This window comes from Astatotilapia calliptera, chromosome 17, assembly GCF_964374335.1.
Source record: "Astatotilapia calliptera chromosome 17, fAstCal68.1, whole genome shotgun sequence".
Classification (NCBI taxonomy): Eukaryota; Metazoa; Chordata; class Actinopteri; order Cichliformes; family Cichlidae; genus Astatotilapia; species Astatotilapia calliptera.
In genome coordinates, this window is record NC_137438.1 from 12,542,739 (window position 1) to 12,570,240 (window position 27,502).

The 27,502-nt window shown below is 39.7% G+C and overlaps 1 protein-coding gene across 3 annotated transcripts in view; it reads left to right on the plus strand.

Annotated features, from left to right (window-relative positions):
- The window catches only part of LOC113008767 (carboxyl-terminal PDZ ligand of neuronal nitric oxide synthase protein-like), a 233,425-nt gene that overhangs the window by 115,970 nt on the left and 89,953 nt on the right, over positions 1–27,502 (plus strand). For all 3 annotated transcript variants that reach the window (XM_026146482.2, XM_026146483.2, XM_026146485.2), the window contains exon 5: positions 13,982–14,090. In XM_026146482.2, coding sequence (XP_026002267.2) covers positions 13,982–14,090 — 109 coding nt within the window. The remainder of the gene's footprint in view (positions 1–13,981; positions 14,091–27,502) is intronic.

A 27,502-nucleotide genomic window follows, 5' to 3' on the forward strand; every position in this document is an offset into this window, starting at 1 on the left:
GGTGTTTTCTAACATAACCATCAAACCAGCATTTTGATTATTTTTGCTTGCAGAAAATCAGAAATCCAGTGTTTCAATCTATCATTTTGAGTTTGAGTAAATTACTGTTCAGATATATTGGATTATGATAGCAGATGACATTGTGTTCTGTAGTAAGAATAGGAAATAGGTGGAAGAGAGCCCAAAGAGGTGCAAGTATACATTGGAGAAAAGAGGAATGAAGGTCAGTAGAATCAAGATCGCATATGTGTATGTGAATATGAGAGAGACAGAGAGGAGTGTAACAGGGAGCAGAGGTAGTGAACATGGATAACATGGTCAACAGTGGGTGGAGACAAGTGTTCGGTGTCTGGAAAGTTGTTCCTGCTGAAAGCGAGTTTTTCCTTCCCACAGTCGCCAAGTGCTTGCTCATCTGATTGTTGAAGGGTTTTTACCTTAAAATGCATAGCGCCTTGAAGCCAATGTTGTTGAGATTGGGCTCTTTATGATTGGATTTGATTGCGTGACACCAGGATAGCAGCAAGAGGGAAACAGCAGGTTTACAGAATACAAGTGAAACTTCCATCCATCCATCCATCCATTCGCTTCCGCTTATCCTTTTCAGGGTCGCGGGGGGCGCTGGAGCCTATCCCAGCTGTCATAGGGCGAGAGGCAGGGTACACCCTGGACAGGTCGCCAGTCTGTCGCAGGGCCAACACACAGGGACAGACAACCATTCGCACTCTCACTCACTCGCACATTCACACCTAGTGGCAATTTGGATTATCCGATTAACCTATCCCCACAAGCTGCATGTCTTTGGACGGTGGGAGGAAGCCGGAGTACCCGGAGGGAACCCACGCAAACACGGGGAGAACATGCAAACTCCACACAGAAAGACCCTGGCCTGATGGTGGAATTGAACTCAGGACCTTCTTGCTGTGCGGCAACAGTGCTAACCACCGTGCCGCTATATATATTTGTATGTACCCTCTACAAGAAGCGTGTCATTGACTGTCTGTGATCACTGAGAAGCTGACTGTTCAGAGTGATATGTAAAAGCATATTAATGGACAAGCGTGCATAAGCAACAGGTATAACCAGAGTCTTGAGATGATTGGCAACAAAAGTCAAGAGTGGACAGATGCTATTCAGTGCATCAAGGGCCATCTTCCTAATATCAAAGCATTCCTGAACCAGAGGCAACATGCTAAAGACAACAAGGATCAGACCTTTGCTCAGTTCTCTTTCCAGATAAAGGCAACTTTTAGATTCCACTTGGAAGTTGAAAGCCTAGTATCTGAAGTGAGCATGGAGAGCTGTTTTAAATTCTGCTCTGACCACACTCAACATTTGCATTCACGTAGTAAAGTTTTGTCATTAGATGCTGTTGTTTTATTTGGTTATTGCTAAATCCATCTGAACAATCACAGCTCAACAAAAAGCAGGTCATCTGTGCTTTATTTCTTTAGAAAATCAACATCCAGGGTAGAAATTAGGGGTGCTTTTACATTTGCTTCATTTGGTTCAGCTTAAATAATCCCAGATGTAGTTGCAGTTGGTAATGTTCAGCATGGTTCAGTGAAACCTGTCAATTCAACTATTTGACTGCTTGAAAACAAGGATACCAGTTAGATTTTAAAGCCTTTACTGACAATCAAAGACTTAACCGTGAGCCTGCGTGGCTTCAAAAATGTTTGTTCATAAAAATTATGAAATGAACCAGACAATGAAAATAAACAGTCATTTTCAGGTTATGAATGCCTCACTTTGAAAGTAATGAGTATGCCCTGATAAAACACAAATCGTTAAGTCCCAACAGAGAAGGATGCTGAGTGTCAGTAGAATGAGCTCACACATTGAGTAACATTACATATTAAAGACCTTAATCTTTTAGTGAGTTCATCCAGATGCCGTGTTTCCTGACATCAAGTGTGATTTTTATGAAACCCCTGACTTGCTATTAAAGGGAGACAGAAAGATAATCTCCTTTTTCGCACAGACCCACAAATTTTTTTTTATGTACGGCACAATAACTGTCAAACAGCACCTGTGGAAATTTGAATAAACATACACATCCTGACCTCGTAAACCTGTACTGGAACACTGACATAAATTAGCTCAGTTGGCAGGACACTCTGTAATTACTGACGCTCTTAAACCTGTCACTCAAATCCAGCCATTCTTACAACACACGGCTAATGACTAGAAATTTGTCACCAAATAGTCTGAATGGATTGTTGAGATCATGTGAAGCAAGCATTTGAAAGCCAGAAACATACTGAAATATTCAGTTTTGAGATATTTCTACTTATTGAAATTTTTCTATATGCTGTAAAGCTGTAAAAAAACAGCAGGTTTGTACCTCAGATCTATATGAGGATTTTCAATCACTTGAAGGATCAGACATATTATTTATTTATATGTTTTAAATTTTAAAAAAATGTTTGAAGCAATTTCCTCATGTACAGTTTGATTTATAGGGAAAAAAGACGATGCTGTCTCTAGCAGATTATTGCTGTTGCCCGTAATTTGCTCTGCAAAATTGTCTGCATACATTTGCTGTTTACTTTCTGAGCTGTAGAGCTAGACACACAAAAAAGTGCAATGCAATATGGAAACATAGTAACAAAGAATTTTCACCATCAAAGTAAAGGCTGCGCCTGGTTGCAGCTGAAGACTTCCACGCAAACTGCTGGCAACTGTGACAACCTGTTAGTGACCAAAGCAACTGCAATTAGGTTTTTGGTACCGTACCATTTTCCTCTATTACCAACTTCTCACTAGTGACGGCAAGTAACCTCCAGCAACCATTTGCCAACCAGATGGAGAATACAGGTTTTTCTCTAGTCACTGGTGGCAACCAGGGGACAATGACTGCTCTCTAGGCCTGTATGAATGGGGCCTTAGTTGGGCAAAGTTAACATACTAAATATATTCCTACCTATGGCCAACTCAACTCAACTCAGGCTTGTGAAACAGGCATGAAAACTTTATTACTTGTGTAGAAAGTCTGAGAAAGATGCACATTTTTGCTCCAGGTTGCACGTTAGGGTCTCAAAACTAGACTAGATTATATGGTACAGGTGAACTAGACCAAAAATATTTTACAACAGGCCAGATTTCGCCTGCATGCAATGAGTTTGACAGACATGATGTACACAGTGATCAAATAGTTCATGTTGTACTGATACTGAAGCTTTTATGGATTTCCAGTAAGAGAGAAATGATACTAATTGTCACGGTTCTGGGTCAGTTTTGACCCGGTATTTTGAGTTTTCATGTTTTGGTTTGATTTTGTATTTTTTGGTTATCTTCTTGATCTATTTGATGATGATGTTCTATGTTCTGGCTTATTCTGGTTTATTTTTGGTTCTGCCCGTGTTAAGTCTGTGTTTCCTAGTCTGCGTCCTTGTGTATTGTTTCCTGTTTTATTTTGAAGGATTGTGTCCTATATCAGTGTGTCCAGCTTTGCTCCTCCTGTCTCGTTAGCCCCAATTTCTCCCAGCTGTGTCTCCCTCCTGTTACCCATTCCCTGATTACCACCCTGTGTATATTAGCCCTGTGTTTTCCTCAACCCAGTGTCGCGTCATACCCTCAGATCCTGCCTGTGTGTTCCAGTTAGTGGTTTCATGTTTGGTTTCTGTTTTGTTTGGTGCCAGCAATAAAGCTGAGGTTTTCAGTTACATTTCCGTCTCTGAGTCCTGCATTTGGATCCACATCTCCATCTGCCCGCAAACAGAGCCCTGACACTAATACAGATGCACTCAGCTTTTAAAAGCATGATGCTTTTGCTGTAATAGACAAAAACAGACATCTCAAGGCTGATCTGGCACAGGTGCAATGGATTGATCCACAGTTACTGTGTGATTGTCAATGCTCTGTGTGTGTGTTGCATTTCCTCTTACCCTTTGATTTATAGCAGCTGTGTTTCACAGGCAGCGATTTATCAAAGGAAAAAATGTCTGGGGCCTTCGAAAACAAGCCCACTTCATTACTCAAACATCACATGGCAGCTCCCTGCACGATAGGCTCGGCCTGTTAACACGAAGGGCTTATTGCAGGGTTAGCTGAGTGTGAGTGAGTGTGCGGTCATTGAAAGTCTTGTTAATGCAGCATTACGTTGGCTGTCAAAAGTTAATGAATGCCAGTGTGAGTAGCTGGGCTTTGTTTGTTTGTGCACAACTTGTGGAGCCTTTACAGAAGCGCTGACATCTCTTTCTGTCTGTGTTTCAGCTCGGAAAAGTGATGGAGAAGTGCTTTTGCCAAACTGCTGTAATGCCTTGCTGAACTTGAACTCACTGGATGAGTCATGATCATGTGCTTCGCTCCACTACCACACTCTCTTTTCAACTCCATATTTATGAGCGATTTCTGCCTGAGCCTTTTCTCTCTCGATTCACTCATAATCCTTCACATCCTCACTTTTTGGCTCTACCGATACTCTCATTTACTTTGAGTATCCATGACTCTCATTATTTAACCTGCAGTCACCATCTACTGCTCTTTCATTTTCTACCTTTGTTTCTATGCACTAAATTCCTCAGCTTTATTTATTTATTTTTAATAGTTTCCTTCCATGAACAGTAAAGTTGTCTGGGTCTTTTTGCTTCACCATTCTTTTTAGAATATTTCTGCATAATTATAGGTTTTTATTTCAAATAGTTCCCTATATTTTTACACATAAATTGTCTTAGTCTGTGCAATGGTTGAAATTATGAGGAAAAAAAGGCTTTTGGTGCTAATTATTACATTTTATTACACAGTTCTGAGCCTACTATCTGAATGTCACAGAAGAAATTGTGACTCATCAGACAAGCCAGCATCTTTCTGCTCCTCTTTTGTTCAGTTTTGATGAGCTTGTGCGAAAGTTAACCTCATTCCTGGTGTGGGGTGTTCAGGGATGCTGTGAATACAGTTGTTGTAATGAGCTGAAGCATTCTACTCTGACATCAACAAGGTGTTTTCATCCAGAGAGCTGGATCACTGGGTATTTTCTCCTATTCGGATGTAAATTCTTTGAGTTGGCTGTGTGGGAAAATCCCAGCAGTTTTGGAAATACTCAGACCAACCTGTCTGACACCAACAACCATGCCACGTCCAAAATCACTCAAATCGACTTTTGCAGCAGCAACCACAGTCATCGCTAAATGTTTGCCTATCGTCAGCTGTCATTAGGATGACAATTACTAAACATTATTGGCTTATACTGGAGTTCAGTCAATAAATGAGCAGTTCCATAGTAATTGTACACTCTTAACATATTGTTGATGCTAAAATGTGGCATTCTTGCCTCTATAAAATCAAATTAAACCAGACTACTAGTGTTCTCTCTCTCTTTTTTCATATTTTTTGTTAAATATAGAACATAAACAGTCCTCAGCAAGTTGTTAAAACACTCCAAAATGCAGAGGATATGTTCTTAATGGCATAGAGCACAGGTGTCGAACTCCAGGCCTCGAGGTGTCCTGCAAGTTTTAGATGTCCTTGATCCAGCACAGGTGATTTAAATGACTAAATTACCTCTTCAACATGTCTTGAAGTTCTTCAGAAGCCTGGTAATGAACTAATCATTTGATTTAGGTGTGTTGACCCAGGGTGATATCAAAAACCCTTGAGGCCTGGAGTTGGACACCCTTGGTCTAACTGGACTTTCCATACAAGTTCGACACCCCTGGCATAGAGTCATCCAGCTACAGCATTGGTGCTGTAGAGGAGCATGGCCTATGCAGCTCTTCACTGGAAGCACCCTTGCCAAAGTATTCTTATAATTATTCCCATGTCTATCTGCTGTATCTAAAGCTGGAGTTAAGGGATTTAGATGCAGTTTTTCAACAGGTGCACCAAGGCAGATTTGACAGGGTTTTGCCACAGAATAACAGTATGCCAGTAGTTAGTGCAGGCCAACTAACTCCTTGGTGTTCATATTTATATTAATAGTTTTCTATCACAAAAAAGTACACGTGTTCATTTAAGTAAATAAACAGAGCAGTAAGAGATGTTTTTCAAAATTTGTTTTCTTTATTTTGATTTGCCGCTAATGACAATTTTTTTTTATTTGTAGATTTTGTAGTGCTCCCTACAATGTGAACCTCTCACCTGAATTTTCAAAGTTTTGTTCAATCCAATTCAATTCAATTAAATTCAAGTTCAACAATCAAATGATCCCCTATGAGAGCAAGCACTAGGCAACGGTGGAAAGGAAAAACTTCCTTTTTAACAGGAAGAAACCTTTGACAGAGCCAGGCTCAGATAGGGGCAGCCATCTGAAGGAAATCCTTCATTATTTGTTCGAGGTCATCGAGACATTTAAGTTTTATGTATCGAGTCTCCAGGGATGGATATCCTGTCTTGTACTGAAATTGTTCTTCTGTCTTAAATGTCCAGCGCTGTTGCTTGTAGTTGTCTTCAATGTAATAGTCATCAGCGTAAATGCCAGAGTCTAGAACATGATCTGGTGGCTGACCCTGAGTCTCTATGATGAATTTCAGATAATCATATTCATTCTCCGCGGGGTAGAGTGGCACCCCTGTAGCAAGCTCCACAGCTACCAGCCCCAGAAACCACATGTCACTTGCTTCATTATAAGGAAGGCCAAGCATAACCTCAGGTGCACTATAACCAACCGTCCTCACGCAGTCACTAGGATTCACTGCAGACGCAGGACATGCAAGGCCAAAGTCTATAAGTCTGACTTTGACTGGAGACTCATGGCGGTTTACAACCATGATGTTTCCAGGTTTGAGGTCGGCGTGCACTATTCCTACAGAACCCAGGTGGGACAGAGCATTTGTGAGTTGACGTAAAATTGGCCTGACTTCGCTTATGGGGAGACCCTGGTTATTCTGGTCCCCTATGTAGTCCCACAGGCATTGATCAAGGAGTTCAAAGTTTAGGCAAACCCGCTCTCCGTTGTGGAAAAAGACGTTCCAATTAACAATGTTGGCGGTATCTGGATCCAACCTTGGCAGCTGCTCCAGGATGAAAGTTTCCAGTTTTGCCTGTTGCAGAATATCAGGGCGGACCTTGTTGACTTTAATAGCCAAAGCTCGATTGGTCTTGGTATCACGACATTTGGCTACAATACCAAAGCCCCCTTCTCCGAGGAAGGCCTCTACCTTGTAGTGGTTTCCCAAAATGTTCCCTTCAACTATTTCAGGTAGGGCTGCTCAATTAATCGAATTTTAATCACGATTACGATCTGGGCTTTCAACGATCATTAAAAATGACTGAGCCGATTATTAGCCCCTCCCTCATTTATCCGCGACACCTTAAAGGCCGGTCCGTGAAAATATTGTCGGGCATAAACCGGTCCGTGGCGCAAAAAAGGTTGGAGACCGCTGATTAAGAGGACCCGAGGGAAGCTCGGAAAGCTAAGCAGAAGTTATTTGGAGAGGAGAGTGACTGCTGTTGGTTGAAAAGAGAGGTAAAAAAAAAAAAACTTCAGTGGTGTTGCACACTATTTTATATTATTTTTTAAAGTCATTGTTAACCCTTTAAAGCCGGACAGAGCAGCACGCTCCGTTTTGTGTAACTATTTTTAAATCCCTGTAGAACCTGAACCGTGTAAGCTAGCGCAATAATTTGTTTTGCATATGAAACCGGAGGAGTTGTACTTACATCTTATGCCATCAGCTTGTCCTCGGTCACGGTTTCCTTCCACATAAAGCTTTGCAAAAATTGCATAAAAAGCGCTTGCAGGAACAAAAACATAATATTCCAGACACACGCTTTGCCGATCTGATCAGCTGTTCATAACACTTCCCACATTGAAAAAGTTGTCAGCGCGAACTATCACATGTCCGCCATTTCCTGGCCGAAACCGGAAGTGATGTCATTTTTGCGGAAATGTAGTTTTTTACTTGTAGGCCTTAAAAACCTATACTGGTCATGTTTGACTTTTCTGAATAGTTTCTGGGATGCTTAGAACTCAAATTGCACTGCTGGAAATATTTTATTTTGATGCACCTGCTGTTTTCTTTGCAAATTTGCATCATAGGATTGTTTTTTCGTTTTTCCTGCAGTATATAAAAATTGGTGTATCTCCAAAATAAAACTATAAAGACACTCACAATAAGTTTCCTGTTGTTGTAAACTATTTTTTGCAACTTTATTGTATTTAAAGTTTTGAGGGATAAGCCTCTTAAATTTCTCCAAGTAGAAATATATGTAAAAAAAAAAAAAACGATTTTCAATTTTCTTATAGTTTATTGCACTTTTTTTGCAATTAATGTAGTTACTATGGACTTAATGCATACATATTATTAAAATATGGGCTATAACAGTTGTATAGCAACTTGAAATGCTCCCACAAATGGCACTACAACATGTAAAAATATAATATAAGCTCTGGCGGACTTGGTTCTATAGTAGGTCTTAAAGGGTTAAATAAATATCGTCAAATAATCGAGATCTCAATTTCAGTGAAAATAACCGTGATTATCATTTTTGCTATAATCGAGCAGCCCTAATTTCAGGCTCATTTGAGCTGAAGGATGGGTTGGCTGACATGGTGAAATGTGTCGGCTTGGTTGTTGAATTGCTGAAAAACGTGAAACTCTCAAAACTTTCCAAAAGGGTTGCTGTCAGGTCAGCGTCCATTAAGCAGTAAAGTTTAACAGAGTAAAGCCCCTATTAAATACTCCACATGCATGAAAACTCAGAATTCGGTAGACTAGACATTGCTGGCGCTCCCGGTGAAAGAATTTTGTCAATACGACTTGTAGTTCTTTCTTGGGAAGCATTTGTTTCACAATGACTTTTCTGTTTATTTAAAGCAGCAGAAGAAAGGCAGATGTCTGTCTTTCTGTGTGTGAGTGTGTGTGCGTGCGTGTGTGTGTGTGGTGCCACTGGGTGCAGTTGCTATAGCAACCAGGCTCACACCTGCCTGCTTAATGAGCTCTGTCACTCTGCCAAGATTCATCTTTAAAACTTTTTTCAACTGTTGCTGTGTCCACAGTGTTTGCTCTACAGCCATCATTTTACCCTCAAAACATAGCCATCGTTTTTCTCTTTCCAACATTGTGTTTTTCAAAGCTCAGAGATTTAAACATTTTGAATTGTGTGGCTCAAAGTAGAGGGATAACCTTCTAACTGACCCATAGAAATACATTGTATTTTTAGTCAGGCGTTTGTTTCAACAGCAGGAAAGACCCCACTTTTTAAATTGCTCCTGTCATCACATTTTTGACACCACAAGGATAAAAGAGACACTGTTGTGCAGAACAATTCCTTGGGATCCTCACAGTTCAAAAGCTGTTTTGATGGGAGTTAGGGTCTTGGATTTAGATGCAGTTTTTCAACAGGTGCACCAAGGCAGATTTGACAGGGTTTCGCCACAGAATAACAGTATGCCAGTAGTTAGTGCAGGCCAACTAAATAGAGTATTCTGATTGGCCTGTTAAATTCAAGCTTATTGTTCATTGGTGGATTTTTCTTCCGCACACAAGTGGTTCAGATCTGGGCATTTGGAGTCAGATGGTGACTTTTAGAATCATCTTTTCTGAATGATTAAAATTTACGGCATTTAGCTGTCTGTAGTGGATTTTCCCACATTTCAGTCATTCAGTGATTAAAATAATGAGGTTTCAATTTTTTATGCAGATGTTTTCTGACTCTACATTTTCTTTTGTCATTAATCAGCTTTTTCTAATTTACATTTTAAACATGTTCGCCTACTTTTAACTTCTTCTCTTTGAATGTCAGCTTTCAATAGTTCTGAACTTTTTTTTTCAGGTGAAAATTTCTGTATTTTTCATCTCATTCAACATTTTTAACTTAACATGCAGCAATTATTTCATTTCAGCTCAAAACATTCAGCTATCAGCATCCACACTGCAGTTTCTTCAGAAAATGCATTCTCTAGTTTAGTTTAGAATTTTTAAATGAAATTAAATTAATGAGGCAAAACCACAGGATTCAGAAATGAATTTTTTCTCTCCAACCATTGGTTGTTAGTTGGAAATAACTTCGTTGGGGAAGCAAAGCTGTTCAACAAGTAATTCAACCGAAGACCAAAAAGAATAGATGAAAACAAAGGAAATACTTAATTTTTCACTTGTGATGATCAGAGTAGAGACTAAAGGTCTGATTGGGCCGCACAAGATTTCCACTTCCACTTTTCAAACTGGGCCTCAGAACCTCTGCTTTAAATGATTGATCTTCTTTTTGTATCTGTATTGTTTTTATTAGGGTTTTTTAATGTTATGAGGGGTTTTAATAAATATTTTCCAGTCAGATGTATTTTTGTTATCAGAGACACACTTCTATTGCTGCTCTTATTTCATTCAGCAGCAGCGTGAGCAGAAAAGTGACTTCCCTTCAGGTGAATATGTTGTGGATTGAACGTTTAAGCGGGACAGACAACCCCTTGAAATACAATAAAAGAAGCTTGCTGTTGGCACCATTTGCAGTTTGATTTATTTTGCCCTTAAGCATCTTTGACAGCTTTCGTGTGAAGCCCGCCTCACTTATTCCAAGATCTGATCTATCCGATGCATCTTCACCTGGATGGTTGGCAGCTGTTCCTCTTAGAGACAGTTGATAGAGATGTATCTGGGCTGTCATCTCGGCACTGCTCAGGGATTTGTCAGCTAAGCTCACTTTGACTCACTTGTGGGGTGAGCTTCGCTTGTCTGGAAGAATATAATGTGCCCCGCAGTCAACAGTTAGTGCAGCAGGAAGCAGTTTGCCATCATCCTGCCTCAGATTTAAAAACAAAAAAATCAGGATGTTTATTCCTATTAAACTGTCTTGGAGTGAGGGGCTAAAGGAGGGCCTTTTAATTAAAAGGGAAGATTTTTGGGGGGGGGGATAGGAGCCGGATGGGAGCGGTCAGTTTTCTCAAAGTACATGACCTGGCTTGAAATGTTTTTTGCTACAGCTCCTCAAATCCCGGATTTTTTAGTCCTACTCTTTCCTTTGGAGGAAAGGCCTGTCTTAAGAGGAGCCTCTACTAGTGTTCTGTCTCCTTTTAAAGTTTCTAGTAGAGTAGACAGCTTCCTGAAACGTCCTTAGTTTATTAGTTACACTAACACAATATATTTTATATTAATCAGAATCTGGATTCTGGGCCAAATTCATAATTTTTCTTTGATTTTTTTGTACATTGCAGTTTTGTTTTAATCACCTCATAATCCAGGAAATAGTCAGAATTCAATTCATTGGCTTTTACCAGATTGACCATCTGGTGATGAATGCTGTGTGTAGAAACATGCAGGAATCCAGCTAGAATGTTTGGTATAAGTATTAATAATATGCAGATTTCTGCCTTAGAGGAATTTTATAGGAATGTATGATCAAATTCCACTGTTTTTGTTTGTAATTCAATTGGAATTTCAGAAGTCCAACTGGGCAAGAAACACGCAGTTCTAGAATAAGACATGATTGTAAGTCATAAATAAACCAGCAATTTTCAGAGTAAGACATAAGAAGCCAGCAGAGAGATTTATCACATAAATGTCTCCATAAACATGAAATGATTTATCTTAACGGAGGCTTAAGCCTGCTGTAGTCACATTACATATGTAAATGTCTACACTTTTTCTTTTACCTAAAAACACAGTGGCAGCCACACTGCTGGCTTGTTTACAGTCTGTATGGTGGTCCTTGATAAGTGCACTGTCATTATAGCTAATGGAGTCATTGAAAATCAAAGGCATAATACACCAAAGTGGATCAGGAAACATGGGGGACTGAATTGGTTCTCATTATTTATGAGCCCTTCACAACAAATATATGTGCAAGATGATGACTAAACTTGTATTTGAATTCGTATTGCCTTTCCTGCTCTCTGGAATTGACAGCAGGCTTTTTGTTATTCAAAAATAAATAAATGTATGAAAGTAAACCTAATGTGTTTAAAAACTAAAAATGACAATCTTGTAGATGATTTCATGCATCACTTATAAGTTGACTTTTACAGCAGCACGTTGGATCTGAAATCAGTGCATTCATGTGCGAGCTCGTGTGTGTGTGTGTGTGTGTGTGTGTGGGGGGGGGGGGGGGGGGGTATTTTGAGAGTCTGCTGAGCAGACAAAGACACAATCTATAACTCAAGAACTTCAGCTAGTGTGGCTCCCAGAGAAAAAGGCCAAAATAAATACCACAAAAATGTCACAGAGTGCACAGATCAGACCCTACAATATTACTGGTAGGCAAACACACATATACACACACACACACACACACACACACACACACACACACACACACACACACACACACAAACACAAAGCCACCTTGTACAGTAACATACTCACACATAGGCAGCAGGATCATTTGCATAATCTTCACCTAATTCCTTGTTCTTCCCTGGTTGTCCGTTGTCTCGCTATGATAAATTACCCCAAGCAACCTTGCAGGTTCCTTAATATGGTGCTAATTGGCCAATTAGGGCGCCGTTTTGCCTGAGGATTTCGCCACTTTTAGCGGTTATATTTCAAGTTTACTGTTAATCAACAAATGGCCTCAGATTCCTCTTCTGTCAAAATCCAACCACACATTGGACTATGCTCAAAAACACAAAGATACAGTGCATATGGTACTGAAGGCACATTTAAATGTAGAAGAGCTGTACAAACGAGGGCAATAAAAATCACATAAATGAAGGACAGAGTCTTAATCTATACGAAACCAGGCCTAGAAAGGTCTTAGAAAAAAAGTCCTATGCCCAGCTGAATCATGGCAGCCTTTACAGCTTTGCCCAGGTAAAAGCCATAGACGATATAAAAGACCAGTACAATGTCACTCACTGGTTTGTGCAGCGAGCATATCTTGCATAATCCTCCTGATGCTTGACAATGGCCAAAATTTACAAAATTGACTTAATATTTGATTCACTATGACCTGAATTGAGTAACTAAACCTAAAAACTCATCACAAAAACCTTTTACTGAGGTCAGTTCTAAGAGCCTTGTTTCCACAAACTTCTGCAGGACAGGAAGTGTTTGTGAAACCAGGTACTGGCCTTTTAAAAGACTGCAGATTGCGGAAGAAATGTCAGACTGTTAAACTCAAAACTCAATCAGTTTAACCTGAGACACATAATCCTAACTATAGTGGGAAAATGAATATGATCACACTACTTAAAACATAACCCAAGTACCAAGGTGCTTACATAATATACTTAAAAATTAGAACTTTCTGTAAGTTGGTAAAATACAGATAGGCAAACAATGCAGGTGTCATCAGTTGGAAATGGCATTAAGTGGAGTAATTTCTTATTTTCAGCGGATTCTTACGTGTGAGCATTCATATCATTTCAAAATATGACAGTTTCCCAATTTTCTTGCCACCTTATCATCATCGGCATCTCTTTACCCCTCCAGCTTTTTTCTTTTGTCATCATGAATTAGACCCACAGTGGGGGTTAACTCATACAGTGCTCTCGCACCTACAGGTTATTGTTTAGGCGTTTTGCGCTGCCTTTGTACTCCCAGAGTTGTCTCTTGCTATTTACCTCCTCTGCAGGGTATTGTACAGTTTGTCACTGTTGTCTGCGCACAATCGCTCCCTACTAACACAACTCTATTTTTGACTCAAACTTAGTTCCTCCCTATATCCTCTTTCACACAGAGTATTTTTTTTGTTAGAATGGCATTAACGCCCCCGTCTCCTGCGTGCACTGGAATATATCACTGTTGTTATTTGAAGCATTTTCTTTTACTTGGATTTTAAGTTCACCTGACTTTCTGACATTTTTGCAGTATAACATAAATAAAACTGAAGTTTTGAAAAGAGCGTGCACCTGTCATTTATTTAAATAGTCCTACCCCCATCACAGCTTTCTCAGCTTCTTTTTCCATCTAAAATCTACAGTTTGATGTCTTTCCTTTTGGATTAAAACAAAATCATGTTTATATTTGTCACATTCAAATCCCAGAGAAATAGGCTTGTTTCCCATTTTGCATCTTAAGATGCATTTTGAAAGCTTGCCAGGTTTTGTTGTTGTTTTGCATCTCATTCACTTTTTTAGTTTCTGACCTATTTTCTTTTCTTTTAGGATCTTCTACGTGTCTCATGACTCCCAAGATTTGAAGATCTTCAGCTACATTGCCAGAGATGGACAGAGCAATGTGTTCCGCTGTAATGTGTTCAAGTCCAAGAAGAAGGTAAGACAGAGAGAAGCTCCGTTTTAATGTCACTTGTTACGTGCCCTTGATGAGTTGGATAGATTCACTTAACTTAAGCCGTACACCTACAGCTCTGCTTTAGACATCATCTCATAAATTTGTTTTAAACAACTGAACAACAACAGAAAGCAATTTTATAGCAACCAAAAGTGGTTGCTATAAAACAACGCAAGGACAAAAGTTGTACACTGAGGACTGGCTGTCTTATGTTAAGAAGTAATTATTTATTTATTTTGAGGGGTTTTTTTTGGGGGGGGGGGATCTATTAGCAAGATTAATCAAAAAGTTGTAATCCGGCTGTGAGTTTTTTGGGATTTATCTTCTTCTTGTTTTCACTTCATAAATGCATATTCATTTGAAATACTGAAAATTAATTTGAAATAAAAAAAATATTGGGAGTCACCATTCAGATGTTTTTGTAAAAATATCGCTCATCCAGATACAGATATTCTAGAACTAGTACCAAGGCTGTATAACAAACCACACATTGCATGGTTACATGGTTTCAAACTAACCTTCTATTAGATCGAAATCTTTTACTATAAAAAACCTTTAGTCACAATTATAAATATAGTATGAAAGCCTACTTGAGGCTCAAATTTTAACCAGAGAGACTAGAATACGATGTTGGTATTTAAGGAATTGAGCTAAGTCACTTGATTCATATCTCTCAGACAGATTGTGATTTGTGTAAATGTAGAGCCTTTGTTTTACAAACGTTAGTCAAAGAGTTCCCCAGGAATGAGGACCAGTACTACAGTGCTTAAATCTTTGGGCAATATTACAAGAAAACACTGCATACATTTTCGGTTCTCTGCAGATGATACCCAGCTGTGTTTATCTACGAAGGCAGATAATATAAGACAATTAGTTAAACTGCAGTCACGTCTTAAAGATTTAAAGGCCTGGATGTGAAGTCATTTTCTTCTCCTGATTTCAGAGAAAGATTAGGCCCTAAAAATCTTGGAAGCATGATGTCTAACCAGATACTTAGAAACTTACAAAGGATGGCATTACCTTGGCCTCCAGCAACATTGTGAAGAATCTTGTCATTTTTGATCAGGATGTGTTCTTCAGTGCATGTATTAAACAAATATGTAGGGCTGCTTTCTTTCATCTTTGAAATACTGCTAAAATTAGAAACAGCAGAGCCTTCAGCTGTCATGTCCTGTAGAACTAGCTCCTAGCTTGGATTCAGGAGACAGGCACCCTCTCTACTTTTAAGATTAGGCTTCAAATTGTTCCTTTTTGATAAAGTTTAGATTTAGGGCTGGATCAGGTGACCCTGAATAATCCCTTAGTTATGCTGATATAGGCTCAGAATGCTGTGGGACTTTCTGTGACCGTATGATACAATAAGCATCACAGTAATTTCTGCATCATTTCCACTCACCTATACCACTATTTAATGACAGCATGTCATTACACTTTTGTCTTCTCCTAGTCTGTCTCCTTGTGCTCTCTTTCTTTTATTTTGTCGTTTCCTTCCACTCCAGCTGGTCGCGACAGATGGCTGTCCCTCCCTGAGCCCGATTCTGCTGGAGATTTCTTCCTGTTAAAAGGGAGTTTTTCCTTCCCACCATCACAAGTGCTTGCTCATAGAGGATTTTCAACACCAAAATTACAAATGAATTTACAAAAACACATAATATAATCACATAGGCGGGGGGAAATGCAAGAGTTCAAAGAGTTACTTGTCTAAATTGTGTGGAAGTTTAAAATGGTTCATGCAAGCCTCAAGTACAACACCACAATAAAATGTCACTAAGAGGTGAAGAGTGACAATTCAAGGGAATTTATGAGAAAGTCTTGCTGAATCAATACGTCTTTTAAAAGTATTTAATAGAAGATACTGTCCACTGTAATTCACCTTTTGTAGTTAACGGTCAAGAGTTTGCTGCGTGGCAGGCTGTGCTCTGGCAGGTTCTGGAGCAACAGTTCAAGTATATAATCTGGGGCCAGGCCATGAAGGACTTTAAAAGCAGCAAGTTAAATTTAAAAGGTAGTTCTTGACCGGCAAGTGGGCAGCCATTAAAATCTGCTATGCTTCACATAACTGATTATGGTGAGTATGGTAAAACCTGAAAATGTGTTTGGACACACTCCGCTGATAAGTAGAGCTGAACTGCCAGTGAGCAAGTTGCTTCATGCCAACCTCTTCATACTCAGTTTCTCAAAAACCAACTAATGAGACTTTTTTTTCTTAACCTTGTTCTGCTAACCAGATTCTGCTTTGTTTGGGTTGTTTATGATTTCGAGTTCTTCCCAATTTAGATTTGTATGTCTTTTCTGATTTTTTTTTTTCAAAAGGAGCAGCAGAGAGGATGGGCTTCAACCTAGAATGAGTCATACGAATAATGTGTTCTTAAATGGCTGTATCTCAAACCACTGAGGTACTTTTTAGTGCTTGTGTGTCTGCAGTCATTCTTATCTGTAGAAGTTTTCATCACTGCATCTGATCTGCAGAGATGAAGAAATGCCGTACCGTGCAATGAAAAAGTCTTTGCACCTTTTACTGATTTTATTTTATTTTTTTGCCACATTTACATGTTTCAGATCATCAAGCCAATTTTAATATTGGACAAAGATAACCGGATTAAATGCAGAATGCAAATTTTAAATGATGATGTGAGAAAACTATCCACATCTATCTTGCCCTTTATGAAAAGGTAATTCAAGTCCAGCATGAACGGCCAATTTAAGGCATTTGACTGCCATGTTGACTGTTGGTAGGACGTTCCTTTTATGAATATGATTTCAACATGTCTGGCAGTAATCAGGTCTGGGCGAGTTTAGTGAAAATTAACTCATCTATCCTGTAAATGTGGTTAATCCCACTTAATTAATGACTTATCAGTTTTTTTCACACAGGTCCAGGTAGGTTTGGCTGCCTGCCTAAATGAACTCATCATTTCTAAACTGCATTCTGTATTTAGTTGGGCTGTCTTTGTCTGATATTAGAATTTGTTTGATCTGAAACATGTATCTGTGACAAATGAAAGAAAATCAGGAAAGGGGGAAATACTTTTTTCCACACCAACGTGTATTTCTCAATCCTCCGCACTTTTACAGCCCAGTTCAGTCCTCCTAACTAATATCTCATAATACCCTGTGTGAATCTTCTGTTTCACCTGCAAGGCTCACATTTTATTTCCTTTATTAATCAGCTGTGATGTGTAATTAGAATACACTAGAGGGGTCGGATTTGTTTTTGTTAATTCCCAATTTGATCTCAAGTCAGCTGGGCCAGAAAATCCTATGAAGCAAAAAATGTATTCACAAAACACACTCCCAAGTTGGCTTAAGCCCCCTCCTTCAGTGTGGTATGGCAGACCATGGATAATGCCTTTGTCAGTGAGAAGGATGTTAGACTGATGGTGATTCAGATCTCTGGTTCAGATGAAATTACCACTTCTGACAATCACTCTGATCTGTTTTTATGCAAAACAATGCTTTCTGGAGCAATCCATTGAAAGGTTCCAACATCATTCTCCACCGTCTGTGCGGCTTTCACACTATGCCAACCCAGCAAATGGGCCAGATTGGACCTTTTAGGCAGGCTGCTAGCTGTTAGCAGAGGTGGGACCAAGTCATTGTTTTGCAAGTCTCAAGTAAGTCTCAAGTCTTTATCCTCAAGTCTCAAGTCAAGTCTCAAGTAATGTCAGGCAAGTCACAGTCGAGTCTCAAGTCACTGGTGTAAAAGTCCAAGTAAAGTCACAAGTCTGAAATTTTGAATTTCAAGTCCTTTCGAGTATTTAAAAACAAACGAAAAAAGAATGTTGCAGTTATGCTAAATGTAAATATTAGACCATGTAATTTTTAAATCTGTGTTTTTCTCAACACATGACAAAATAGTGAACTTAGAAAATATACACAAATTGTGAAATTGCACCTCTTTAAAATGCAGCTCAATTAAACCTAGCTCCAAGAATAATTTTCACCGACAGTTCTGAGATAAGCTGCATGTTATTCTTGGATGCGCTTGTAGGACCGGCTTTAAAATCGCATGACAAAAATATCATACACATTAAAAAAAACTGCATCACCAACGTAGCCTGGACAACATTTGCTAGTTAGATGAAGTCAGCTATCTCATCGTAGCATATTTATATGCATATTTATAATCATACAGTTCTTGGAGTGAGTGCACACACTCATGAAGTTTAGTAACTTCAGGTCACTGCAACAAGCCCAGGTACAGTTTACCGACGGATGGGTGCAGGACCTTGAAATGCACCGTGTAGAACGAAAGACCATCGTACATATCATAAGTTTACCAGTCTCACAAATCGTCGTCATAAACACACATTCATTAACCGTTTATTAATATAACCTTTGAGCTCAACGGTAATTAATTAGTAGTGGAAATAATTTCTGGTAGCATCACAGAAATGTAGCAGTGACAATAATACTGTATGCTGTAATCGTACTGGGCAATTAGTGATACAAAACAACTGTTTTATCCTGTGAATAAAAGTATGTTTTTGTCAATGCACCATAATAACAGAAGCGAAACACAATATTGTGTCAGGACAATTCACTATTTATGCACAATAAATAAAGGAGCATAGCGCGACAATTTCTGTTCAGCGCCAGACTTGCTTGTAACCTATATCACCAATTATGTTATGAAAATGACGCATTAACTACTACAGCAGACTGACCTTTGTGTAAATGCTTGGAGCAGACTAACCTGTGAGCTGGAGTGTTCTGGGACGTTATATTTGGTCTTTGAATGGCTGCAATCCAGGCCATCCGTCGCCTCTTTGTTACTTCGGAAACATGGCTCGAACAATTTCTCTTCAACGACGTAATCCGATAACAACCGATTTCTCTACCTGTCGGCTTCCCGTGGCTGTCATGTGACCGGCTATTGCAGTTAATAATACAACAGCTTCTTGACATTTTTGTGTTTCTTTTTATCGCTGTGATTTCAATTGAAAGCCTGCGTGCGCTAGTACCTCTTGCCACGAGTTCCCAGAATCCTTTGCGGTTCTACCCGTGAATGACGTCACATTTTCAATCTCTATATAATATGCATGTTACATTTTATATTTGGGGTGAAATATCAAGTCTTTTCAAGTAAACCGGTTCAAGTCCAATTCAAGTCCCAGGTCATTGGTGTAAAAGTCCAAGTCAAGTCACAAGTCTTAGAACATTTTTTCAAGTCAAGTCTAAAGTCATAAAATTAATGACTCGAGTCTGACTCGAGTCCAAGTCATGTGACTCGAGTCCACACCTCTGGCTGTTAGCCCTGTTAGCTTATTCATTTATGTAATTTACAATGAAACGGCTCCACAAAAGAGGGTGGACTGATTGAGCTCATGAATGGATGATTTAAACAGTCACCTCTTTCGGGCCTTTAATGCAGTTTATCCTTAGGTTTTCTCATTATCTAACATTACCTGGCACAATTTCTTATACCTTGCGATCTCAAATGTTTCACATCCTCATGATGGGAGATTATTGGTGCTGAACTAAGGTGTTCTAAATTCTGTGATTTTTTTTTTTTATTTTTTTTTTGGGGGGGGGGGGGGGGGATTTTGGTCGAGATAGGTCTCAAGAAGAAAGGTGTAGCTGGTGTAAATGGTGCTCATCATAAACATTTACCTTGGCACAAATAGGTATCATGGACAAAAAAAGATTTTCCGACAGCATTCATGTAAGTTAGAACACTTGTATGAGCAATTTTCAGGAGAGGATGAAAAGCAGGTGACCCATATGCCATAAGGCTATCGCAGAGGTCTGGATTCAGATACACCATACAGTATGTCCTTTCCACTCTCAACTGTCATAATAAAAGCTAAAACAAAAGACCTAAAATACTTTTTAAAAGTGCTTTTACTTACTAGCATGCCAGAGAATTGAACTACCAATCTACTGATTAGTAGGTAAATGCTGAGGCACAGCTGCCAAAATCTGATTTCCAATTTTAATTGGCAGTTGCACTGATGGTGCTTGTTTTGGTTTTATGTAATTTTTCATTAGAGTCGTTAGTTATAATATTGGGTATTTGCTGATTTATCAGTACCAACATTTACAACAGAAAGTGTATTTCCATTAATTTTCATTTTTAGCAATTACAAAACAAAGTTATATAATTAAAGAAGACATTCATCTAAGGCTACGTTCACACTGCAGGCGAAAGCGCTTCAAATCCGACTTTTTTGACCATATGCGACCCATATCCGATCATGGTATGACAGTGTGAACGGCACAAATCCAATATTTTCAAATCCGACCTGGGTCACTTTTGTATGTGGTACTGAATCCGATACATATCTGATGTTTTAGAAAGCGACTGCTGTTTGAATGGTCATGTCGCATTAAATTCGTCTTTTACGTCACTGACACAAACAGACGGTAATTATCAGCGCTGGAGAAGACAAACGAGAAAGCGTGGTGGCGGAAACTGGAGACGGAGCGATTCAATGGACAGAAACTGAGGTTTTGGACTTGATTAGCATATGGGGAGACAATTCTATTCAAGATAAACTTGAAGGGTCGTATCGTTACCGGGCTGTGTTCGAGTGCATTAAAGAAATGGTTGAACGAGGGCACAGGCAAATGTGGCTACAGTGTCAGAGGAAAGTGAAGAGCCTCGGGGCCATGTTTAAAGAAGCTAAAGATATAAACAAACGAAGTGGACGTGGTCGAGTCACCTGCCCGTTTTTTGATGAGCTTGACCGTGTTTTGGGCGACAAACCCAGCTGTCAGCCAGCTGTCACCCAGCTGTGACGTCTTCTTTTGCGCATGCGGACGGCTTTGAGGGCCGTGAACCGCTCACACTAGAGCGCGTTTGCAGTCACATTTTATTTGTAGTGTGAACAACCAGACAAATTAAATCGGATTTGATCAAAAAATCGGAATTGAGCATTAAGACCTTCAGTGTGAACGTAGCCTAACAGTGTGAACGTAGCCTAACAGATGAAAGATTCCTGGTTCGATCCTGGTTTGGGTCAGAAAGGGGCACTGATGTAAAAACTCTGCTAAATCAAACATGTAGAGCGACCGTCTGTGATAAGCCCTTCTAAATAAGGTGGCAACTGGAGGTAGCTTCTACAAAGAAGAGATGGAAGAAACACCCTTCAACCATGTTACGAGTGTTGATGTTGCATAGTCTGTCCACTAGAGGGCACTCTGCAATATCCCCATTGCTGTGCAATGTGCCTGCTAAGTGCAAATGAGTAATCCGTGTCTTGCAACAATAGAATTTTTAAGCTGCATTGTCATATTATTTTAGGAAGGAGGTGTAAATAACAAAACATAAAAAATAAACAAATCTGTTTATGTTTTGTGTTACTTAAAGAAAAATTATTTTGGGCAATATATCAGATTTTTAAGTATTCAAATATATGTATTTGCATCTGTGTTAAAAATCCTGTATCAGCTGGGCTCTACTTTTTTCAAACGATCAGTGAAAGAATTTGTGTTTTTGTGTCAAAACAACCTCAAACTTTGTTGCTGCATAATTACAAGATGGACAAAGACTGATCAGTGCATCATTTCCGATGTTTTCACAGTCTGGTAGTTATGTGGCGTTCACAACAATCCCACCTTCTCTTTTAAATCTAGTCACTGTCTGAGTCGCATCCTGACAACCGCTAAAAAAGACACACCCTGGTTTTCCTCCTTGCACTGTGGGCCTGGCATTGGTGTGAGGAACAAGTATGAGGGTCTTCTGGGGTGGATATGTTGCTGCTGAAATAAGCTGAGCAGAGACAAAGTTAAAACAGAGTCCAGCAGTGTGACACAGTTAGGAAATGTGCTCCCAGTTTTCCACTTTAGCTGCCAATTCAGAGGACTTGATAGTTAAGTCCAGGGGTTAGCTGGGTGAAGCGCACACTGCCTCATTATCTCTTACAGACAGACTGGCATTGACACATGAGCACACATACACGCACACACACGCGCAGACACACACATATTCTGTTCAGAATACAAAATGGAGAGTGACGCATACCAAAAATCTCTGGGCAACCAAGGCCCTGAGGCCATTAAACTGAAAACTTATCTGTGTGTGTGTGTGTGTGTGTGTGTGTGTGTGTGTGTGTGTGTGTGTGTGTGTGTGTGTGTGTGTGTGCGCACGCGCGCGCACGTGCAGGCACGTAATGCTTTTTAAAGTGTATTGGTGGTGAAGAGACTAAAGGCAGGGGCTGTTTTTAATGGAGAACTTATTGACAGTTTGAATTCATTTATTACAGTTCACATCTGGATGATATTGATTACATTTATAACTTTACAGAGTTTTTAAAAAAGCATTTCCCTGTGGCAGAACCAAAAATGAACCTGTTGTTGTTCTCCTCTGGGTGCATGATGCCGCATTAGACTGCACTGTGAAAAAGCACATTAGTACAAAAAAATAAAGTCAACTAAGTAAACTAGTTTGGTTTATGTGTAATCAGTCTTTTTGCTCTGGAAAGTTAGCAGTTGGCTTTGCTTTCTGTAGTTATGTTTGAGTTGTTGTGATCAGCTACTACCTTTTAAAATTAGCCTTTCAATTATTTATTTTCGTTTTCTCATTTACTGACAATAGCAACTTCATAGAAACTAAAGCGTTACAAACACTCTCAACATATATTTAGAACCAGCAGATGATGATCTGGGTCTTATCTGGGATTATTATCACTTTTCTCAGTTTGAATATGGTTGAGAAAAAATATTATTTTTTAGGCTAAGACACACAGCCAAGATGCATCTGCCAGGACTGAAAATGAAGGACACAGGTTAAAAATTGCATTTCCTCAAGGAGTCACTTGAGCAAAAACAAGTCAAGAAGGTCCCTGTAGATTCAGTAGCTGTGTTAAACTGCTGCTTTTAATAGCAGAAATGACCATTTTTGCAGTCTGGAACAAAAGCTAATTTCTGCCTCTATAATGAAGGCAGGTGGGGGGAATTTTTTTAATGACAATGTTTGTGCTGTTGGTACCTTTGAAGTTTTATTAAAATTGTGTGACAAGTTTTAAAGTCTTCTAAGACGATTGTGATTTCTTTTAGTACAGTGAAGTGTGGTGTGGGTATATAACTAGGGATGGGTATCGTTTAGGTTTTATCTGATACCAGTACCAAACCGGTACTTTTGAAACGGTGCCGGTGCTTAAACGGTGCTTAAAGAATGGAGAACACACACTTTGTCCAAAAGCCTCTTGTTTAACTGTTTTTTTGTAAAAAGATAACAATGTTAGCCTTTTCTGCAGCTATGGGGCATATATGGTATCACTCTTGGCTGGAAGCAGTGCTTAAACAATGGAAAAAACACAAACTTTGTCCAAAACCTCTCATGTTTAACTGTTTTCCACTTTTTCTTTGGTCATTTTAGCCTTTTTGGCCAGGGTGAAGGGAGTATCTGCCATCAAACAAGAAGACAGCCGCATGTAGCTATGATGATGTTTGCTAGTTCACCTTACATGCATTAATGTAATAACGTGGTTAGCCTACTCAACGTAAATTACACACGGACAACATTAAGCTACTCACGCAGAGAAGAACGGCTGCTGCTGCATCATCATCCGTCATCATTCTGCTACACTGGCAGGGCTAGGGGCCAGGACTCTCCTCCGGGTTCTTGGGGGATGTTGCAAACTCCGGGTCCGAGAACAGGCACCACACCCGCAGTAGATGTGCTCGGTGTGAGGTCTCGCAGCAAGCTATCAAATACGGTGCATTGCTCGGCTTTTAACAAAACGCTATAAGTCGCCAGGTGTTTCATCAGATTCGAGGTGTTACCTCCTTTGACAGTATCACAGTATCACCTTAAAGCACTTGTTGCAGGCTGCTGAGTTTGCATCTTTTGCTGTGAAGTACAGCCAGACTTTGACCACTTCGCCTTGGACATTTTTAAACTGTAGCTCTGCTCTAAAAGAACGTACGTACCTGGGCCCGCCCACTACGCTCGCAAAGGTGAAATGATTGGCTAGAATTCAAAGTGTATGACATTTCAGGGAAAGAAAGCACCGAACTGTGCACTGCTTTTCGGTCTGGTTACTACCGTTTATGTCAGAACCGGTGCACATCCCTATATATAACTCACCACTGTTTATGCTTGTGTGTGTGTGTCTTACACCCAGTGCATTGCAGCGTATGGATCCAGCTTGCTAAGCACCCATGCTACTGTTAGCTGATAATTCAAATTCTGACAAAGGCTAAATCAGAAGGAAGCACTCTGGCATAATGAGAAGAATAAAGGTAACCATGTCAAACATGCAATAAAAATGTCATTCGTGTGGTTTTGTGTGAGTGCACGTGGAAACCTGTGAGAGGACAATTAGGAAGATGATTAAGGAGACTTTATTCTCCTTCTAACTACCAGCAGTGAGAAAATGTCTTGGCTTTATATCACAGCGGCATAAAAAAGGCTTCACTGGCCGATCACTTCTAACACTTAGGCAGGTTCTCCTTCTCTCTCTCTCTCCTCTACTATGACTTATGCTCTCTCATTCATCCTCCTCCTTCTCCAAATCAGTACTTCAGTGGATGCTAATGAATGGTCGAGTCACTGTTATGTAGAATTGAAGTGTGGGTGATGGAGCAAAGAGTGTTCATCCACACAGTGAATGCCACATTGGCTCCAAGTCCACAGACGGTACTACTCTATTTAAGAGGCAGCTGTAAGTAAGAGCAGAAGCAAGAGGTGGTGTCAGAAAGTGTTACGCCTTTCAGAAGCCATGTTTTGAATATTATATATTGGAAATCCACACGCAATATTCATAAGAAGCCACAGTGATCAATGATTGCGTGGTTTATTTATCGCAAATCAAAAGAAATAGGCAAATGTTTTGACTTATCACTGTTCAGGTCAGTTTTTCAGCCACTTATTTTTAAGCCTGTCTCCTCTCACATGAGCTGTCAGTGTTTGGAAAGTCTGAAGCAGTGAATGCAGCACCTACGTCACACAACTGCCCCTGCCATGCCTTGTTGTTGGTGGATATTGCTCCATAGTGTCACTAGTGGTGCTTGAGATATGCAAACAAGTTTTTGAAATAGCTTAAAATATATCAAACCCTCTATATAATTTTTACTTTGCAAGTTTTTACATTTCAGAAAGTATATGTTTAAACTTTATATTCTAGAGCTTCAGTGTTTTGTAAAATATACAGGTCTTTCCCAGTACAAGTCTCACAAGATTTTGGTGGTAATCCTAATGAAGCTAGCCCAGCTTTAGACCATGTCATGTGTTGGTATCATTACTCTAATGTCTAATCTTGGCGATATCTGCATCAGTGAGGCGGGGGCACTTTAACAAGCCTAACATAAAGAACGGCACTCATAAGGATCATAAAACATAATGTGGATAACTTGGTTTTGGTCTTTTAAACCTGATAATTGACTCTATATATTACAGCTCAGTAATAACATGTCGAGCTTTAATGTAGAGTCCTGCTGTTGTTCTGTGTTTTTAATTTATCTACCCAGCTAATGGATGTAGTGAGAGCTGTGGTTATTGTGTCAAGTGTTCCTTGAGTTCATTTAATGAAATTCTCATTGAGATTTGGACGGAGAAGATTGCAAAGGTCAGACTTTTCTCTTGAGAGGGAGATTTTTCCCTCGTGGCTAATTACATTAGAAAGTTTGGGGTAAGGTACAGGGTCAGTACTGCCCGTTTCAGATAAGAGATTAGAAACTAAAATGTCTTAAAGAACAAGATGTGTGTAGGGTGTATATTTTTACGTGGATGGTGTTTAAATGTAGCCACTGTAGATTTTAGCTTTAAAGTGAAGAATCAATGGTTTCCTCGCTGACTTTGTAGAGTGCTGATGTAAAATGATATAAGGCCAATTCAATGATAAGGACTCACTTTGTTCTTGATACAGCTTGGGGAAGGCAATTGGATTTAATAGCCTTTCAGCACTTTTTATTGAATATCCATATCTCAATGAAATTATCCTTCTGTCTTGAGCTGTAGTCTCTCCTCTCTGTTAAAGCTGCGTTGCTTCTGCACCAGTGGCACGACTAAATCAAAGTTCCAAATCAAACAGAACTGGAAATGGGTTGGCCATTTGTTTTAAGTTACTCCTTTCCTAACACTACATATCAGTCGTGTTATATATTGATGATTAGATTCCCCTGCTGAAATGTAAACACAGGCAGAAGTCAACTGGCTGTCCTGACATAATTACTCTGTCTTATTCTCCAGTGTTTTAGCTTTGTGCTATTTACAACAACCGCTATAAGCTCGCTGAAGCTGTCATGGAACTTGACAAGTCTACCCTTTTTAAAAAAAAAAACATTTCACTGGCTTATTTGATGATTTAATGAGGTTGTTCTCACTCCCAACCCAGGATGTGGTCAGGATCCTTTGGCGTCACATAGTGACACACTAAGCAACCCTTAAATGTCATTTTTCCAGTATACAGGGTAGTGCCGTAGGATAGTGGGAAGTCCTGCAATGTCTAAAACAAGCACGATGCGACTGTGGGCAAAACCGTTGTCCAACCGTGTTACACCATGGTAACCAAGAAAGCAGGAGAAGGTTGTGGCAGACAAAGTTGACAGATGTTTATCATTTTATATTTGTAACCCAAACCACAAGTTCACTGCTTGCCCCTGGAAGCTTCTTCAACAGCAAATTGGTCCCAAAGAATTGGCAAGACCAAAAATAGTACAGAATACCCTTTTGAAGAGCATGAGAGCAAGGGAGCATTACCCTGCCCAGAACAGGGTTACCAGGGTCCCACCCTGGATCCAAGCCTCCTACAGGGGCCTGAGGGCACGGTTGCCCCATCTTTGCCCATCCCAAAATACCTAGATTGGCTGTAGGGGATCAGTGCAGTGGATGCAGAGCAGAAGTGGAGGTCCTAGTTGTACCCAGCTGTCAAAACTCGCTAGAGCGACAAAATATGTCCCTCTGTTACTCACTTTGAAATCCAAGCTCCAGTATCTTGGTGTCTTGGGAAATGGCATGTTAAAATATGATGGGAAAGGTTTCATCCCCAAGTGCCAAAATGTGACAAACTAGGACTGAGAATTTCTTACATGTTCTCAAATTCACACCGACAAGATGATGTTCCAGTTTACTGTCTAGTGAGTGACAGAGGAAAGGGGAGAATCCAGAACATTCAGATGCTGTCTGGCACTCCTGCCACAGAGCGAGTTAATTAAAAGATACTGACATTTAAACAAATCCTGGAGAGAGAAAAGGTGACAGGGGAGAGAAAGAAGAATCAAGAAAGGTTGACAGAAGCAGTAAGATGATTGAAACTGGTTTGGGGGGGTTGCATGATGTAGCCATGTGTGGTGCCTCAAAAGCAAGCTAATGGTTCAGAAGAGTCACTGAGACATTATAAATTAATTTCCTTACACTTCGCTCACTTCATGCTGTCATACTCGAGCGCATTCACATGCACACAGAGACTTGTCCATTGATTAGGAGTTATTTCACTCTCATAATATTC